General features: G+C 49.4%; 8 protein-coding genes across 8 annotated transcripts; 5 read left to right on the top strand and 3 right to left on the bottom strand.

Moving 5' to 3' along the window:
- Window positions 1-966: 966 nt before the first annotated feature.
- On the bottom strand, window positions 967-2,950 carry N7446_004501 (WD40 repeat domain-containing protein; the record flags this gene model as incomplete). The annotated part of the gene is made up of 4 exons (XM_058513250.1): window positions 967-1,731; window positions 1,792-2,375; window positions 2,432-2,559; window positions 2,643-2,950. The coding sequence occupies 4 exons, from the start codon at window positions 2,948-2,950 to the stop codon at window positions 967-969; spliced, it is 1,785 nt and encodes a 594-aa protein (XP_058374579.1).
- Window positions 2,951-3,780: 830 nt separating this feature from the next.
- N7446_004500 (M18 family aminopeptidase) lies at window positions 3,781-5,635 on the top strand. Its single transcript, XM_058513249.1, has 6 exons — window positions 3,781-3,927; window positions 3,975-4,036; window positions 4,087-4,188; window positions 4,241-4,376; window positions 4,425-4,517; window positions 4,563-5,635. The coding sequence occupies exons 1-6, from the start codon at window positions 3,807-3,809 to the stop codon at window positions 5,567-5,569; spliced, it is 1,521 nt and encodes a 506-aa protein (XP_058374578.1). The 5' UTR covers window positions 3,781-3,806; the 3' UTR covers window positions 5,570-5,635.
- Window positions 5,636-5,761: 126 nt separating this feature from the next.
- Window positions 5,762-7,009, top strand: N7446_004499 (DSC4 family protein). Its single transcript, XM_058513248.1, has 2 exons — window positions 5,762-6,049; window positions 6,146-7,009. The coding sequence occupies exons 1-2, from the start codon at window positions 5,829-5,831 to the stop codon at window positions 6,978-6,980; spliced, it is 1,056 nt and encodes a 351-aa protein (XP_058374577.1). The 5' UTR covers window positions 5,762-5,828; the 3' UTR covers window positions 6,981-7,009.
- A 463-nt stretch (window positions 7,010-7,472) lies between these two features.
- Window positions 7,473-8,542, bottom strand: N7446_004498 (ATP-dependent Clp protease proteolytic subunit; the record flags this gene model as incomplete). The annotated part of the gene is made up of 5 exons (XM_058513247.1): window positions 7,473-7,891; window positions 7,982-8,123; window positions 8,192-8,217; window positions 8,298-8,316; window positions 8,375-8,542. The coding sequence occupies 5 exons, from the start codon at window positions 8,540-8,542 to the stop codon at window positions 7,473-7,475; spliced, it is 774 nt and encodes a 257-aa protein (XP_058374576.1).
- Window positions 8,543-8,876: 334 nt separating this feature from the next.
- N7446_004497 (uncharacterized protein) lies at window positions 8,877-10,148 on the top strand (the record flags this gene model as incomplete). The annotated part of the gene is made up of 1 exon (XM_058513246.1): window positions 8,877-10,148. One exon carries the CDS (start codon window positions 8,877-8,879, stop codon window positions 10,146-10,148), a length of 1,272 nt encoding a protein of 423 aa, XP_058374575.1.
- Window positions 10,149-10,444: 296 nt separating this feature from the next.
- N7446_004496 (uncharacterized protein) lies at window positions 10,445-11,476 on the top strand (the record flags this gene model as incomplete). Its single annotated transcript, XM_058513245.1, has 2 exons — window positions 10,445-10,559; window positions 10,626-11,476. The coding sequence occupies 2 exons, from the start codon at window positions 10,445-10,447 to the stop codon at window positions 11,474-11,476; spliced, it is 966 nt and encodes a 321-aa protein (XP_058374574.1).
- Window positions 11,477-11,785: 309 nt separating this feature from the next.
- Window positions 11,786-13,209, bottom strand: N7446_004495 (NADP-dependent oxidoreductase). Its single transcript, XM_058513244.1, has 5 exons — window positions 12,947-13,209; window positions 12,785-12,900; window positions 12,563-12,733; window positions 12,382-12,513; window positions 11,786-12,320 (listed from the first exon to the last, which is right to left on the bottom strand). The coding sequence occupies exons 1-5, from the start codon at window positions 13,120-13,122 to the stop codon at window positions 11,851-11,853; spliced, it is 1,065 nt and encodes a 354-aa protein (XP_058374573.1). The 5' UTR covers window positions 13,123-13,209; the 3' UTR covers window positions 11,786-11,850.
- Window positions 13,210-16,006: 2,797 nt separating this feature from the next.
- On the top strand, window positions 16,007-17,627 carry N7446_004494 (LysM peptidoglycan-binding domain-containing protein). The gene is made up of 3 exons (XM_058513243.1): window positions 16,007-16,086; window positions 16,178-16,356; window positions 16,415-17,627. Exons 1-3 carry the CDS (start codon window positions 16,069-16,071, stop codon window positions 17,418-17,420), a joined length of 1,203 nt encoding a protein of 400 aa, XP_058374572.1. The 5' UTR covers window positions 16,007-16,068; the 3' UTR covers window positions 17,421-17,627.
- Window positions 17,628-18,601: the final 974 nt, after the last annotated feature.

The following is an 18,601-nucleotide window of genomic DNA, read 5'->3' as shown; positions in this document are numbered from 1 at the left end:
GGAAAAATGATGTCGCTACGATTCAACGGTTGCGGGCTACTGAAGGATGTTGAGATTCATGGCTTCTCCAGGCATGAAATGCCTGCTTCGCTAAGCATGAAGCTCATGATCAGCATTGACCTACCATGTAGAGTATAGTTCAGGAGAAATGCTTCTCATTAAATAGGATCTCTCTCTCATGGAGGAGAGATCAGACCTAAACCACCTCGTTAGCCTTGACATACATGCTTCCGTAGCGTCATTCATCGTGTAATTTTAACAAAGGAAATGACAATATATACCCACCAAGATACAGTATTTGCTTTGATGAACCAAGAGAAAGACACATTCAATTGCAATTTTCATTTCATTCCTAGCATAGAAAATATCCAGTGCAGGATTGTATGGCTAAAGATTTCTATGAAATTGAAAAAGAGGCACGAGGCTCAAAGCCGCGCCGCAAAGAAAAAGAAGGGGTCATGTCATCATCAAGAGCAAAAGAAGAATTGCAATGAGAAACCCCGCGCCACGCAATGCCGCATACCGGCAACCAGATTGGAAACACCACAAGCGCCGCCGCTTAAAGCCACGAGTAAAAAGAAGTGTATGAAAGGGTCCGCCCGAAATTCAAGCCAGCCGCCCAGCCAGTTGGGGAAAAAAGGATGCCCTGAAGGAATAGCCAGAGACGAGGCGAACCAGAGAGAAACAGAGAAGAGGGAATAAGCAATGAAAAAAAAAAGAAAACGATAATACAAAAACACGCAAAGTGCGTAGTCCGTTTAATTGAGCGCCGGACTTTCACCGAAACGCCCGAACCGCACCGATGAAAAGATGCAATAGATGCTCACGCGTTAAAGATGAAGATTCAAATCCCCCATGACCATACCATGCAATGATGTCCCCCTGGGATCAAGTCAAAACCGCAAACCGAAAAACTCCTTGTCGAATGCAAGTGAGAGAACAAATTAGAGATAGGGTGTGGCGGGACTAGCGGATGGTGCCCCATTCTGCTAGTTTGCTGCCTTCGCGACGAGTGTCTCTTGTAGCCCGTCTGTCGAAGATTTTCCAGAACCTGAGCGTTTCATCACCAGCTCCTGTAACGACTGTCTGGCCGTCGGGACTCATAGCCAGATAGAGAACGCGGAAAGTGTGGCCGGTCAGTGAGACAATTTGTTCCATGCGCGGGTATTTCCAGATAACGATTTGGTTCTGACTGTAGCCGTGTGTGCTGATGATCTCGTCTGAATTTTTGGACCAAGAAAGGTTGCAGACCTGGCTGCCAGTATCGACTTCTTTGATCATTGAACCGGTTTGGGTGTTCCAGAACTTGATCGTGCGATCAGCTGTACCGCCACCGGACGCGAGAAGGTGATGTTGGTGAGGAGACCATGCGATCGCCTTGACTGCGGCATTGTGGTCCGAGAACCGGTAGAGAGGGGTCTCACTTAACTTGTCCCAGACCATCAGTTTGTTGTCGTTACCTCCTGATGCCAATTGGCCATCTTCGGTGTTCCACTTCAATCCACAAATCTCTTGCTTGTGACCTGCAAGCTTTCGGAGATACTGATCAGGAGAGCGGACATCTCGATGGTAGATGAGACGGTCCCGAGAACCTGAGGTGAGGATGTGATCATTCCAAGCTAAAGCACCAACACGATTGGTATGTCCAATCATGGTTCGTAGCCGACGGCAGTGCTCGGCATCCCAGATTTGTACCAAACCTTTGCCTGTGCCAATTGCAAGATGTGTGCCCTGAAGTTCAATGTTAGTCTTCATGATATGCATGGGCAAGCTTTAGCGGCTTTTGCTTACTCTCTGAATCCAGCTTACGCTGGTCACGGTGTCATCTTTCAGCTCGCATAGCCGCGTGACTCTACCAGTTTGGGAGTTCCACATGTAAACAGAATTGGCCAAACCAACACCAAGAACGTTGCTGCTTCCCCAGTCTACTAGGTTCAAGTAGAAGTCGTCTTGCAGATCGGGGGCATCCAAGACCTTGTAAGGGACCTTGTTGACGTAGCGGGACTGTTTGCGAGGAGTCTCAAGAATACGTTGGCTGTCGTAACGGATGGGAGAGAGGCTGTAGAGTTCTGAGCGGACATTCAGATTGGGAGCATGAATACTTCGGGGTGTTTTTGAGGGAGTCGGTTGTCCTGAGCCAGGCCGTGTGGGTCCATAGTTGAAGAGGTTCTTGTGTGGAGTGGTGGGGGTGATGCTAGCGGGAGGTAGATTGGCGGCGACATGAGGGGGTGTATGAGAGCGGGTCTTGTCGTTGATTCCGTTGCTGAAGCCAAGCAATGGATCTGGGGATGCTGAATGCAAATCAGGCTGTGGGACTGTATTTCCAAAGAGCTCGCTGCGCAAAACTCGAGAAAATGTCCGGTTCGCTTCCTCAGCTGTTGCCTCAAAGTCAGTCAAAAGCACTTGTTCCAAGAATCAATCGATAACGCACTCTTTTGGAAATGTAGCTCCGAGTGAGGGGCGCGTCTCTTAGACTTGGATGGAGTGGAAGGACAACCATCTTCATGCAACAGACTGTAAGTCGCTTGTAAGTCTTGACCATCACGGTTTGGAATGAATCTACATCCAAGTCAGTCTTCACAGGATCTCACTGATAATCCCGTCGCAGGTATCCGTTTCAGGCGAAGTTAAGCATGACATACCGGTCCCCATAAACACGCTGCCGTTTCCGACACGGACTAGCTGTCGGTGTCCTCTCATTGCGACTCCCAGCATTTTCATAATCCTTTAGCGCCTTCGCCAGAGCACTAGGATCGACCGGCTCTGCGCCCTCTTGTGCCCGTTGGCGATTCCCCGAGTTGTCCGGAAAATACATTGTGCGCTTCGTCGGCATGCTTGGTGGCGTCTTCGATCCAGGTGGTGATACGATATTTGAGATGTGCGACCGCATCGTATCCTTGGCTACCGTCCCATTTCCGGCCTTTTCTGAGTTATGAGCTCCGTCTGCCATCTCCGTGCCTGTCTCCGCGAGACCCAGAAAACAAAGTGCTGCCGATCAAGACGATAATGAAGATTTCATGCGATGGAAGTGAATCGGTTTTGACGGGTCAAACGAGGGAGTCGATTGCGGCTATTTGAGCGGTGATTCGACTCGCAGTGTTGTTATGATCCAGATGGCGATCCAGTAAGTCAGTTGTGATCCTAGGAATTGCAAATTGAGATGCCTCAGCATGAAAGACGTGAAGCACCCTGTCTCAAGCAACAAGGGCATGTGTAGAGCCAAGGGAGTGACGGAGTTGCGCAGGGCGACTCTGGGTCACGCGTCGGGTGCGCTAACCCGATTCGGACAGAACATTGACTGGCCTTTGCTTTCTTTACATGAACGTCTTTGACAGATCTACATGTATCACTTAGTGGAGCCTAAGTGTTTGATACTGTACATTCCTAACAGTTTCATGCTGGTTGCCGACCCGTTTTCCTGATCTTGGTTCTTTGTTATGATCGAGAGTGCACTTTGTTTACTGCACAAAGACAGAAACGCGCCCACAGAAACGCGCAGTTTAACGGGCATTGAAAGTGGGGGAAGTGAGGGATCTGTTTGGACTTGGACTGACGCGAAACTTGACGAATACGCGCCCTGGGGAGAACGCGACGCGAATAAGCTTGGGCCAGATGGGCATCACCAATCAATTCCGCCTGGAAGTCAGTTGGGGCATCTGTGGGGTTAACGCTAAGTTTTAGAATGTGATTTGATACAATTTAGTCTGTTTGTTTGCAATATCGTTGGCTCAGATGTAGAGTTGGCTTTAGTGGTGATATCCGTCACCGCCAAGCGAAAACCTCAACTTCTTTGTATATCCACTGCTATGGTCTTCAGACGACCTTTGTCTTACATTCTTGGCACTTCTCGTCGCTACTCCACTTCAACAATGGCTTCTAAGCAACCTGCCCTGGACTTTTTGTCCTTTGTTAATGCCGCCCCTACCCGTAAGGCTTTCCATCCTATGACGTGGAATTGCCGCTGATCTGTCTAGCCTTCCATGCCGTCCACGAAGCCAAGGAGCTTCTGGCCAAGGCTGGATTCCAAGAGATCAAGGTATGTCTATCTTGAACATGGTGTGAAATATGTGTCTTATCCATCAATAGGAGAAAGACTCCTGGGCGTCGACCTGCCAACCGGGAGGGAAGTACTACTTGACTCGCAACACCACCACTCTCGTGGCTTTCGCGATCGGCAAGAAATGGCAGGTACGTATCAATTTAATTACATCAATGGCTCTGTTGCTCACCGTGAATATAGCCGGGTAACTCCATCTCCATGATCGGTGCTCACACCGACTCTCCGGTGTTGCGGGTCAAGCCTGTGAGCAAGAAGAGCGGGGAAGGCTTCGTCCAGGTCGGCGTTGAGACCTACGGCGGAGGCATCTGGCACACCTGTGTGTTGGCCAAAACTTCAATGATGACTTTCAGCTAATTCTCTCTAGGGTTCGATCGTGATCTGGGTGTCGCTGGCCGAGTGATGACCCGCGCCAGCGATGGATCCATCGTGCAGAAGCTGGTCAAGATTGATAAGCCCAGTATGTCTAGACCCAATTAAAGTATGATACTCGCTAACGTCGTAGTTCTTCGCATCCCGACTCTGGCCATCCATCTGGACCGCCAAGAGACATTTGCTTTCAACAAGGAGACCCAGCTGTTCCCCATTGCTGGGTTAATTGCTGCTGAGCTCAACCGCACTGGCGAGACCAAGGCTCCCGAATCCGACAAGGATGGCGAATTCTCGCCCCTGAAGGCCGTGACCGAGCGTCATCACCCTTACTTTGTCGAGCTTATTGCTGCCGAGGCCGGTGTCAAGCCTACCGACATTCTGGACTTCGAGATGATCCTGTTCGACACTCACAAGTCCTGCCTTGGTGGCATGCTGGACGAGTTCATCTTCTCTCCCCGTCTGGACAACCTGAACAGCACCTTCTGTGCTACTGTCGGTCTGATTGACTCCGTTGCCGACAAGTCTGCTCTCGATAACGAAGACGCCATCCGTCTCATTGCCCTCTTCGACCACGAGGAGATTGGCAGCCGCACAGCCCAGGGTGCGGACTCGAACATTCTTCCATCCATCATCCGCCGCCTGTCTGTCCTCCCTTCATCCTCTTCCAAGGATGCCGACCTGTCGACTGCCTATGAGCAGACTCTGTCGACCTCGTTCCTTGTTTCCGCTGACATGGCCCACTCCATCAACCCTAACTACGCAGGCAAGTATGAGCCAGACCACAAGCCAGAGATCAACAAGGGCCCGGTGATCAAGATTAACGCCAACGCCCGCTATGCCACCAACTCGCCTGGTATTGTCCTTTTGGAGGAGATTGCTCGCAAGACAACCAAGGAGACCGGCGAGCATGTCCCCCTGCAGCTGTTTGTTGTCCGCAACGACTCCAGCTGTGGCAGCACCATTGGTCCTATGCTGTCTGCCGCCCTGGGCGCACGAACCCTAGATTTGGGTAACCCCCAGTTGAGCATGCACAGCATCCGTGAAACCGGCGGTACCCACGATGTCGCACATGCCATCCGCCTCTTCACTGGCTTCTTCAAGCACTACTCAGAGCTGTCGAAGACCATCCTAGTGGATTAAGCCTGTGATGTTTCAAAGTAGATAGCAAACCCATTAGAATACACAGTAACTCAATCCAACATGAACATTTAATTACAAATTAAATATCAAAAAGTGAAGGAAAGAAAAAGGTACCTTGATGGCTCAAAGCACGTGTTCGGACCAAGGAAACTCCGCCTGACACCCGTCATCTCCAACACCCTAGCTCACCAACGGGGAGTCCCTACCTCGACTCCTTCACACTGCCTGTTGGATACCGTCCAATCCCTCATGACCCTCTATGACAGACGTCGACCCCTATCGGGATGCGGAATACATCGCTGACGTGTCCGGCATTACCTATGACGATGCGGAGCCCCCAAGGCCAACAGGCACGCTCAGCAGCCAGAACGCCCGCGTAAAGAAAGTTCAGTCGACCGCCAAAACCGCCTTCATTGACCGGCTACTACGCGATCTCGACATATTAATTTATTGTCAGCTCTCCGCGCTGTACTACATGGAGTAAGCTTGCCCCAGCCCACCCCAGCCTTGCCTGCCTAGCATGGACCACCCTCTCTTTGCTGCGACAAGCTCCTAACATCCACGCTTTGTGTCCAGCTGCTCGATTATATTATTCGCCATACGTGCCATAGTGGAATTGATCTTCTTTACACCCAAAGCCGCCCCCTTCGAGCCGACGCGCAACCAGCCATATGTCGGCGCCATCATTGCCAGTAACCTCATCTGCATAATCTTCCATGCATTCTTTATCCGACCAGAAGCCGGCGAGGAAACACGCGGCTACCTCCATGGAGGCATATTCATCGATTTCATCGGACAGACCCCGGTGCCTGTATACCGCCTCATATCATTCGATGTCCTGATATTCCTACTCGATTTCGTCATGCTGGCTTTGGTTATCGAGCGGGTTAAGACTAATGGTTCTCCCACCCCACGCCCAGCAACCACAAACACAAACACAAGTACAGATACAGTTGCAGGAACGGAAACAGGAACTGAACCAGGGGACGCCCAGACCCGGACCCAGACACAGGACCACGATGCCGAAGAACGCGGCGTGTTACGACCAGATGGAACGGATGAAACAGGCGAAATAGCCACGTCAGCCCGCAATAGTCCTGATTCACCATTGCACAGTAGCATCGACGAAGAAGTCGACGAAGAACGCACCAATCTACTAGCAGATCCCAGCGACACAACATCCGGGATCAGCGCTCGAGGCAGCCATCCTATGGACACATACGCCTCTGGTGAGGCTGTCATAGTTGAAATGAGTTTCTTCGGAACACTGCGGGATCAATGGCGCCATACGAATACGCCAACTCAGCCAAGAACGAGTCTCGTCCCGTCTCCCGAGACGGCGACTTTCTTGCGTCAGCGGTTTGGGTTGCAGGTTGGTACTGATGGTCGTATTGAACGTGTGAATCGGTAGATGTACTTGGCGTATCTCTTTTGTACTCTAGCTCTAGATAGATTCATACCAGTCGATTGTCGTCTCGGGAGATAATGTATGATGCGTACCCTTCTGCAACGATATGTTTTCACGTAATTCTACTCAGTCTGCGCGAGAACGGTTCAACATAGCTCCTCTTGACATAAGGTACCGCCATGTAGGCCATCGATTTATAGTTTCTGTGGAAAGGGCCAAACATGATAGAGCCTACCGAGGGAACGTCGTCTATATTTGTCTATGGGTGGACAGCTTGCATCTTTACATTCCAGTGCCTGGCACATCCTGCAATTGAAGCCTGATACAGATCTATATGAGATGAATCAGCGAGAAAATACAAAAACAAACAATCGTGATAAGATATATCTTACAAAACAAACCACGAGACACCGACAGACAGTCAAGAATCAAGAATCAGAATGAACACATAAAACCCGCACCATCACAGAATCACTCAGACGCAAGTCCAACCGCCTAAGCAGTAGGAGGCTTATCCCCCTCCCCATTGGCCCCCTTCTGAACCCTCCGATCAAGAATCTCATCCACAATTCCCAACTTAAGCGCCTCCTTAGCCCCCATAAAGTAATCGCGCTCCATAAGCTTCTCAATCTCATCAAGGGACATCTTATTCTGGCCGGTAAGATGAGTTTGATAGATCTTATTGAGCTGGTGACGGACGCGCAGGATCTCCTTGGCGTGGATGGCGATGTCGGTTGCTTGCCCGAAGTAACCGCCTGAGGGTTGGTGGATCATGATTGAGGAGTGGGGGAGGCAGTAGCGTTTTCCTGGGTGGCCGCCGCAGAGGAGGAGGGAGCCCATTGAGGCTGCTTGGCCGACGCAGATTGTGCTTACTGGTGAGGCTATGTAGGTCATTGTGTCGTAGATTGCTAGGCCTGGGGTTGTTAGTAGGTTTGGCATGAGAGGTAGATGAGGGGTGGGGATGTTGGGATTGCTTGGTGTTGGAGATGCTGGGGGTTACGTACCGGCTGTTACTGAGCCGCCTGGGGAGTTGATGTAGAGGTGGATTGGTTTGGAGGGGTTGTCGGCTTCGAGGAAGAGGAGTTGGGCGACGATGGATGCTGAGAGGGTTTCGTCGACTTCGCCGTTGAGGCAGATGATACGCTCCTATAAGAGGAAAATCGTAAGTATGATGGAACTGAAGTAGGTACTTTGGTTGTGTATGTATTCCATACCTTCATTAGTCGAGAGAAGATATCATCTGCGATGCGCAAACATGTTAGCTGAGCGTTGTTTTGGGTGACATCCAAGCTGGTCAATAGATTTGATTGCGCAACATACAAGTATGCCATCCTCCTCCCTATTTGAAGATATTAGCATATACTCATTGAGTTGGTCGTAGTCAAGGAAAGACATACCACTGTCTCAGTGACGAAAGGTGTCGGTGTCCAGCTCCGCGGGGGCTGGCCCGCAAACGACGGAACTTGGCTTGAGAAGCATCGCGACAAGCTGATGACGGGTCTAGCAAGAGGAACTGGGGACAGGACAGCCCGTCCTAACTGCCGGAGAGAGACTCTTGGTGGCATCTTGAAGTGTGAAGTGTGCAAGTTGGAGATGCCGCGTCGGAAGACGGTGAACTGATGCGATAACGATCGGCGCTAAGATAAGGAGCTCAGGTTCAACCATGAGGTACAATGCCGAATATGAAGCATATATAGGCCCTAGAGCTTATTTGATGCTGTCTGTGATATTTGAAGCAGCCAATTGATCAGCGCGAGGTATTTCAATGGTCGTTTTGCATCGCTGCATTCTCAGGGACTATTCCGCAAATAAGGGCCTCCGATTGGTTCCTGCGCCAACTCCGAGACCATCTTTTCCAACTTCCAGTCTCCCGCTCCTTTCTACTCAGCATCAGCCACAATGGAGTGTCTTAACCCGCGCATTCCATATGCGAAATGGCGCCTACATGCGTTACGGCAGTTGTTTGCAAGCTCGCGTTTCCCCGCGACTGCTCACGCAACCAACCGAGGCATTTCAACCACACCACGGCGACAAAACAAGAGCGCCGACGAAGCTCCTGAACTTGAGAAAACAGACAGCAACAACGCAAGCCCGAATAGCATACCACCTTCTAAGCGCCTTCCTCAATCTCCACTTCTCACCCATCCGCGCCCCGGACCCGAAAAGAACCGCAAAAGACGCCCGACAACGCACGAAACAGACCAACTGAGCAAGAATCCATGGGCTGTAGCTCTAGCATCTCCGATCCGCATGTGTGGTGTAACAGGAGCGAGACTTCCGGCTGCCCTTCTTGGAGAATGGGGCCTGGTGCGACAACAAGAAACAGACCAGCTACATTTCATGCCCGTGGGTCTACTACAAGACTCGCTGCAGCACAACAAAGCCCCAAACTCCAAACGCTCTTCAGATGTAACCACTGCAGAGGATATCGAAGATCAGAAAGTGGACGCGGATGTATCTGGCGAGAGCAAGAGCCCAACTGCCGACACACCAACCCCTTTGGTCCAGCAAAACAACCAACAAGGACGTCAACTCCTACTTCGAATCGTTGAGCTTTTGCCACTTCTTCGATTGATGTCAGTGCCACTTTCAAAGAAAGGTGGTAAGAAACCCGCCGTTCTGCGGTTGTTGCCGTTCCGATGGAAGCATCCCCAAGGCCCAATCAAGGCGAGCGAGGAACAGAAAATCAACTGGATGTCGAATATCCCCGATATCGTACTCCAGAGCATGAGAAGACATGTCTGTAAGAAGCTGGATGCTGCCTCTAACAAGTACAAGCATGTTGGTAAATTCAATGGCGTGTGGAGAGCTGTCGATTTGTATGAATACTCGGATTCTGCAGTGGAAGATGCCCTTGGGCGCCTAGAGCCGTTCGAGCGCATGGAATGTGGAGGGCTACTGCTGCTTGGATCAAAGCCTGATGGAGCCTCTCCTGGGTCAAATGGCTCATATCTGGACTCTGTTGCTCTCCCACAGACCAGATCCCAGATTCCGGTGTTTGATCTACCGAGTCTTCTCTCGGAGTCTGACCTGGCCAAGCTGCGCGAATCCCATCCGAAGTTCCAACACACGGCATTGTTTTTCAGACCTGACAACGAGATGACCATTGATGCAATGATATCTTTGTGGAGGCTAAAGCGACTTCTTGCCAAGCTGGATTTGCCTGAATGAGCTTAATATACAAATATAGTAGTACGAAAGCTATCTAGCAGAAATTAATATCCGCTTCTCAAGTTTGCTCTTAGTAAGTTACAAGGTGTACTGGAAGTGGTGAAGGATTTAGATAATGCGAAATAATCACTACCACAGAGTGAACAACATCGACCTCTGAACTACCTTGTATAAACTTTATGCAGACTCCACTTCCATATGAAAGTCAACTCGGGGAGATGTTACTCCGATCCAAACCATAAATATCGTGAAATGCGACAACATCGGATATTAAAAATAATCAACCACATTTCACAATGGCAGGCTTCGTCACAGCGTTTATGAACCCCCTCAACTACGTGGGTGGAGTCAGCTTCAGCCCAGAAACGGACATCCCAGATCTCTCAGGGAAGGTCATTTTAGTGACGGGCGGTATGTCTAAACCCTAATTGATCGGATTTGTTATATGCCATGCAGCTAATTCAATGGACAATTTAGGAAACGCGGGCCTAGGAAAAGAAACAATTCTCCAGCTGATCAAGCACAACCCGAAGAAAATTTTCCTCGGAGCGCGTTCTGAGTCAAAAGCGCAGAATGCTATCAAATATCTGAAATCCTCCGTCACAAATGATGTCGAACTCAGCTGGCTTCCTTTGGACCTGATGTCAGGCAGATCGATCAAGAATGCCGCAGCGAAGTTCAACGCCGAGTCTTCGCGACTCGATATCCTAGTTCTTAATGCCGGCGTCATGGCTCTGCCCCCCGGGGAGACAGAAATGGGCCATGAAATTCAATTTGGAACGAACCATACCGGGCATTTCCATCTTACGAAGTTGCTTTTGCCGACTCTGCTTAAGACAGCCGAGGAAGCAGACTCGGATGTCCGCGTTGTTTCGCTCTCCTCTATTGGTCATAACCTTGCGCCTTCGTTCGAGACGATTTTGGATCAGGAGAAGCTTAAGAAGGTTAATACCAATGCGCGGTATGGAGCGTCCAAGGCGGCGAATATTCTTTTCGCTGCTGAGTTGGGTCGTCGATACCCGTCGATTACTTCTGTTTCTGTTCATCCGGGTATTATCGTGACTGATTTGTACAACTCGATTAATGAGAGCTCGCCTTATGCGGCGATAGGTACGAAGACTCTTGGGTTCTTTGGTTCGTCTGTTCCTCAGGGTGCTTGTAATCAGTTGTGGGCTGCTGCTGGGGCGAAGAAGGCCGATCTGTCGAATGGTGGATACTATGTTCCTGTTGGAAATTTAAAATGTCATAATAAATATGTGGCTAATGAGGATATGGGGAAGCGTTTGTGGGAGTGGACAGAGGCTGAGCTTGTGAAGGCTGGTCTGTGATTGGATTTGTTGCCATTTTGGAATACGAATATGTACGGGATGTCTCGAAGATATGTGCTGTGGGTTCATGAGTCAAATTGGTTTCATGTATGCCTAGGGCTCCAAGTACCAAATTGGTTGGAGTCATACACCGTAAGTACTGGTACTCCCAAAATAACGTTGCATTTTGCCAATCCTAGCCGACAAGATGACGAAGTAGCTATACTTGGTCCACTATGGGAGATTAACTTATGTGTGATCGGCAGTAGAGGCACTTCAACAACCATCCCAACTCAACGTGACTCAAGGAAGTTTTTTTTTTTTTTTCTTGTTTGACCTTTGAAATCTGAAGTTCACGTTGTAGCACCAGTACGTAAAAATGCCCAATCGAAGAATCAAACAACCTTAACCACCGTCTTCCCAAGACCCCCCTTCCCACTATAAACAACCTGACAAGCACTCCGTACAGCTTCAATATCCGCAAGCTTCACAGTATTCCCAACAACCGTCCTCAACCTTCCATCCTCAACATACCCACGCAAATCATCCAAATCTTGACCAGTCGACCCCAAAAGCAAATACGAGTATTCCGCTCCATATCGCCTGGCCCGTAACTTCCGCACACAGTCCATGACATTAAGAAACATTTTCACAGCCATGGGCAGCCGAGGATTATGTGGTAATTGCATCAATGCTGAATTCTGTAATTCGTCACCTGATGGCATAGTAGCGACAGATACAATGCATCCAGATTGTGCTCGCATCAGGCAGAGATGTTCCATTGCAGCTCCGGTTGTATCGAAGAGGAAGTCCACTGAGCCAACTTCAATAACGGTTCTTGGGTCTGATTTTGTGTAGTCGATTACTTGAAAATATTAGTTGTTTGTTTCGATTATTTGGTTTTAAATGGTGGATGCAGGACTTACTTTCATCGACAGTTCCTTCGCCTAGTAGCTCCCTCACTTTGTCGACTTTTGAAGTTGAAACTGTTGTGATTACCTTTCCGGCTTTGAAGACGTGCTTGGCGAGTTGGCATGCGAACAGGCCGGTACCACTTACTGGGATTTTGTTAGTATAGAGCTCGGAGAGTGGGGTTCGACTTCATACGGCCTGCCGGTACGAAAACCGTCTTTCCCGCTAGATCGCCTTTGTATCTCCTAAGTGCCTGGAGAGCGGTCATGCCCGCAAGTGGAATGGAAGCTGCTTCCTCGAAAGATAACGATGGGGGTTTGATAGAAATGTATTGCTCTGCGCAGGCGACGAATTCACTCAATGAACCTAGATGGAAAGTTAGTATGATATTTTTCTAATAAATGGTTGAATAGTTACCTCGGGATACCTCTGGAAGTCGAGTATAGACTTCATCACCGACTTTACACCGGGTCACCTCTGATCCAACTTCTGTGACTATACCGGCACAGTCATAGCCAATCTTATATGGGAAGCTAGTTTATTATTAGCGTGGTTTGAGTAGAATAAGAGGGAGCTCACGGATCCTGAAGTGCCATTTTCAGAGCTCCATCGGCCCTTTTCACGTCTATTGGATTGATACTGGCTGCGTGGACTTTGATGATCACATCTTTCGTAGCTCGAAGCTCTGGCTTTGGAAGCTCGGATAGCTGGTACCCCAAGGGACTTGTGTATGATGAGATGTTAACAGACAGCATGGCTGGTGAGTTTTAGAATTAAAGAATTGATTTAGTTATATAGCAGCTAAATCCATGGACTTCGGGATGAAGTTCGACATGACAGAGACGGATTTGGTTGATGGGCCCACACCGACGGGTCAACAGTCTCTCCGCGATGAATCCGGTGCCTCGGCTCATTATTGTTGCGAAATCCGAGTCTAGATATGCAATTCATAACTACTTCGCACCTGAAGCTTTTATATTAGACATTGCGATCATTTTGAAATCCGAATAACTGGGCGTAGTTTTGTATAGACACTCAGGTGACGGAGCAATGAGATTACGACGGAAGATGCTAGACATTCAAAACTTCAGACAAGCGTGTGCTTGTTTAATAAAACAGATTCAAAGCTTAGACTAAATGTCCTGGATAATCTTAAGAATTCGGTTCCTATAAAGTTAAATACTGTGCACAGAGCGTTTTGCACTCACCTATAAATGGTCCGTTGGTCACACTGGGTAGAAATGTTCAGCAGTTTCAAAGTTGAGACAGTCCGTACTGACAGAGAAGAGTAAATGTAACGTTAAAAATTATTGTAATCCTCTCCTGGTTCTCTTCAGTAACAGAGAAATCCAGGAGAATAGGGATGTAGGATTTTCAGGGGCTGGTCAAGGAGGCTGTTCAGGCTGATCATTATAATGGCAAGTCAATAAATGCTGATTGCGAAAACAACCGTCATACTTGACATCATGAAGGAGAGGGAGTCTCGCTGGGGTTGTACAAAGATTGAAATCACACTGGAGGCCGCCAAATTGGGATATCGATAACTTAGTCTTCACTATCACTTTCTCGGACGCCCCCGAGATTCCTAGACCTGTCTTAGCCATATACGCCACTTGGCCCCCGATCCACCAGATACTAGCAACACCCCGTAAATGAGACACAATACCACCAAAGTTTTATTTTAGTATCATTGCTCAGGACCCAAGTCCTCTGTCAACTGCATGTAGCTTCATCGACCCACAAAGGTCCGAGGTCTGCTCAGCCTCATCCCCAGCCCCCAACCCTTACGTAGCTGAAGCCACTATTGAACCCCGATGATTTAGACTCGATTGTACGACAAGTGCACACGTGGGCAGAACACTCGTAGTCAATTCCGAAACGTTTTGTCCGACTTGCGTCCGGGTTAGCTGGATTCAATATGTCTTGGCACTGCCAGCATATACAGTAGAACACGAGAAAGCCAAGATGAAGGCAAAGCTGACAGCGCCCGAATCGGCGATTAGACTGGCTGTTTAGCATGTATATCCTCGTCGTCTTGCGTTGTCCGAATTCAAATTGATATATGTATTATGATTGCGTGCACAGATATATTGCAGCGCCTGCGAAGAATTGCATGGTCTTTACGAACTTTGCATAAGTTGCATCTGCAATTGCAGATGCGAGGTCTGCCCAGAGGGATAGATCGAGTTTACAATTCCCCAGGAACAGAGCAAGGACGCTTCGCGAGTGTGGACCCGAGGCTTGAATTGGCTGTCGTGGCCCTCATTTTACAGTACACTACAGTATGCATATCGGTGTGCCGACCCGATCTGCTTGACGGGTCTAATGCTACCTGTGGATTTATCATCTCATTGAAATGCAAACAGTATATGTATTTCAGCCTCGGAAGTCCGAAGACGCATTCGTGGCCAAGGCTTGCAGTCAATCTCAGTTTGCGGATGTCTTTGTTCAATTAATCTGCGATATGCAAGTGGCTACTGTGTCGAAATCGAGGATCTGGGGCTTGATGAGGATTCTTTTTTACTTTAGCGTGGTATGTTTCCTTTCATACAATTGCTGGTTAGGCACGGAGGGGACGCGTTGTAGTTGGGTTAAAAGAAACTGTCTCACCGGTGATGAACACCGGTGTACTCTGTCCACCTGCACGGAGCACCGATCCTACATTGGGGCGGTACCAATGCGGATTGTCTCCACTGGGTTTAATCGAGGCCCTTTGCGAAGGGGTGTTGTGTGCGTTGTGGCTAGTGTGCTAGGAAATAGCGATTGCAAGCGACCGTATTTTCGTAGGGGGCCGAGGGGGCTACAGGTCACAGATCATAAGTTGCTGTTACTGTATGCATGTGGTTCAAATAGGAGACCATAGAGGAAATTGATACCATCTACAAAGAAAAAACAATAAAAAGAAAAATAAAAGAAAGAAAATGGCCGACTATGTTGCGACCACATGGCAATTTAGGTTGTATAATGCCTGAGACGCCAGGCCACAGCGCTTGTGCTTTTCCCACTCCCCTCAATACGACGCTACATATTAGCTCGGCTCTTTATTGCCACCTTTGTGGGACCTGCATGCATTCCACATGCACATGTAGGTCGAGTCTTTTGAATACGCGCCCGTGAAGTGATGAGAGTATAACTGCACGTCAGAGCCTGGAACACAACACGGGTAAATCCTCCCAGGAACCAGGGGCAAATTCAGGAACAGAACAACCCTCAGACCAAGCGGGAAGGCACAAAAGACACAAAGTTTGCCCTCGGTCCACCTCGGTGATCGTTCCCCCCACAGATAGCCAATCGCTGGCCCATGAACGGGGGTGATGAACACCCTCGTCAGCTCCGCAGCCCCTAAAATTCGCTCACAGGGGCCGAACGAATATCTGAAACAGACCAATCGCGACTCATCCAGGTACCTGGGACCCTCTGAGTGTTTCAGCCCTTACAGCAAGGACCTAAACCAGCCCGCCATTGGGCCACTTTCACAGCCACCGTGATCGTAATTCGAGGGACGTCTCCGCTGCGGAGACTTGGACTGATCAATTGACCAAAAGAGACAGGGAGAGGGCAAAGCGCACACAGTAGTGCCGAGTACATATACTTTGGCCGTGGCTCCCTATTTTTCTTTTCTTCTTGCAAGCAGGGCTTCTTGTAACCATTGACCGTTGATCGTTCGCTGTTCGTCGTTTCGTCACTCCCTCTCAGACACAATGTTCTTTCCTTCATTGGTACGTTTGTATAGTTCGCCGAGAACTCTGGGCGAACCCATGGTCCACCGAACCTCCACATACATGAACCGTGGCTAACAGCTGTATATAGATCCTGGCTGCTGGCAGCCTGTCTACTCTCATTCAAGCCGTTCCCCATGGTGCGAACGGGCACCACAACTTGCACCGTCGCGGCGCCTTGTCCGCTGCCACCTATGCTTTGATGGGTGGTAGCGGCGAGGTATCGGACGGATGGCCCTCGCTTTCAGACTGGAAGGAGTACGACATTCTGTAAGTAAACTAACTGCACAAATCCTAATACAAAATATAAACTAACAGACATCTTCAGCTGGGAGCTCAACAAGATCCTCATTTCCTCAGCCTGCGACAACAGCGACACGGAGACGGACCAAATCAACGAACACATTAAATCGATTGCCAGCTCCAGCGGCGTCGACGAGCGCTTCATCCTGGCAGTCATCATGCAGGAGAGCAAGGGCTGCGTCCGCGTCCAGTCCACCAACAACGGCGTCCAGAACACTGGCCTGATGCAAAGCCACGACGGCTCCGGAACTTGCGTCGGCGTCACCCCTTGCCCATCCAGCATGATCAAGCAGATGATTGAGGACGGCACCACCGGAACTTCCGCTGGCGATGGCCTCCAGCAGTGCTACCAAGCCCAGAGCGGAAGCGAGGTCGCAAAGTACTACAAGGCCGCCCGTACCTACAACTCCGGCTCCGTCGATCCCTCCGGTAACCTCGGCCAGGGTGGCGCTACTCACTGCTACGCCTCTGATATCGCCAACCGTGTCCGCGGCTGGGCTGGTGATGTTAGCGAATGTATCGAGGGTACCATTGGTACCTTGACCAGCGGCACTGAATTTTCTACGGACTCTTCCGATTCCGGCTCCGGCTCCGGCTCTGGCTCCAGTGACACTGACAGCTCTTCCTCGTCTACCTCTACCGCTGCCGCGCAGCCAACAGAGACTGCTCAGCCCCAGCCCACCGAGACTGCCGAGCCCACCGAGACCGCTGCCCCTACCACCACCCCCGCCGCCGCCTGGACCCCACAGGTCAATGTGCAGAGCGCCGCCCCTACCCCATCCTGGACGACCAAGTCTGCCCCAGCGGCGACAGCCAGCTCCGCGCCCGCTGCTTCGTCCTCCGACGCGCCTCTCTACCCATACGCTTCGCCTTCATGCCAGAAGTACTACACTGTCGTCAACGGCGACATCTGCAACGCTGTCAGCGAAACTGCCGGTATCTCATTCTCCGAACTGCGAAGCCTGAACTCGCGTCTCAATGAGAACTGTGACAATCTCTGGCTTGGTTACCAGTACTGTATCAAGGCTTAAACAAAAGTCCTTGGCTTTCCGTTTAGACTTGCGTTTTTTGCATCTTTGCATCTTTGCATCTTTGCATCTTTTGTTTGATTACCCTTCTTTACCCTTAAGGCAGTGCCTTGTATATAGCGAGAGCTTACTCTTGACAAAATGGTTGGCTGTGGACGATGCTGGGTCTCGTCTATAGTTATTTTTTTATGATGAATGACATCAGCGAACTTCTTTTAAAAAAGTGATTATTGTATTTTGGATATGTTCAGGCTGTAGTATATTTAAAATATTAAAAGAGGGTGGAGGACTTAATCGTCCTCGAATCCACTTAGGCTTATAATCAACCTGAGTAGCAAAGTCTTAACGACAATAGGTACCTTTGTCGCGCTATCTTGGACTTCCCCGCGATATTCACGGTACTAGTATTGTAGTAAAGTCGTTAAAGGCAATAAAAGTCACGAAGATAGATAAACCCCCGGAACCTCCTAAAGGGAATTAATTAGGTATCCCTACTACAACGAGAACATAAAAGGGGAAATCGATCATTCCGACTATAGCAGACGCACTAGATCCGCCGGAGGCAAGGATTCCGTCTATAGCATAGAGATTGCTCTAGGCATTCTAGTATTTATCTAGGTAATCCTTCTAGGCTTCTTTCTCGAGAGCGCTTAGGGCATCCTTATTTCGTTATTGCAATCTAACCGCGACTATAGTCTGGCCCTAAGAGCAGCCCGTAAATAGCAAAGAATGAGGGATGTGTGTCGCAAGAACGCGCCAGAGGGTCTGAGAGAAGTCAATATAATCAGGGGAAGTAAGTATTATTTGAGTAGACCGAAACCTTACTTTGAAACAACCCATGACTTCATGACTTCTGTGCCTACCGACGGCATATTTGCATTAACTAGTAGTCAATGCTTTTGTGCGGCATATTCCAGAGGTCATCGACAAGAAGAACGACCACAAGTCTTCCCCTGAGCATGAGGTACATGAAGCATTGTCCTGCCGAAAAAGCAAAATAGAAAACCCGTTGGATAACAAAAAGCCTACAAAGAACAGCTCAGAATTTGTTCGAGTCCCCAGTTTACTCGTGTGATTTCGTTACTCCATGCTTCTAGGGAGTCGTCCCTCAATGAAATTGACCAAGAGTGACAGCAGAAAGAATGATCCAAGTAGTAATTCGTCCAACCAAAGGAGGTATTGAC

This window comes from Penicillium canescens, assembly GCF_028828765.1.
Source record: "Penicillium canescens strain IBT 15451 chromosome Unknown utg000003l_segment0_segment0, whole genome shotgun sequence".
In the NCBI taxonomy this organism is placed as follows: domain Eukaryota; kingdom Fungi; phylum Ascomycota; class Eurotiomycetes; order Eurotiales; family Aspergillaceae; genus Penicillium; species Penicillium canescens.
The sequence above is the reverse complement of the archived record's forward strand: the minus strand, read 5'-3'. Positions and strand labels throughout refer to the sequence as shown.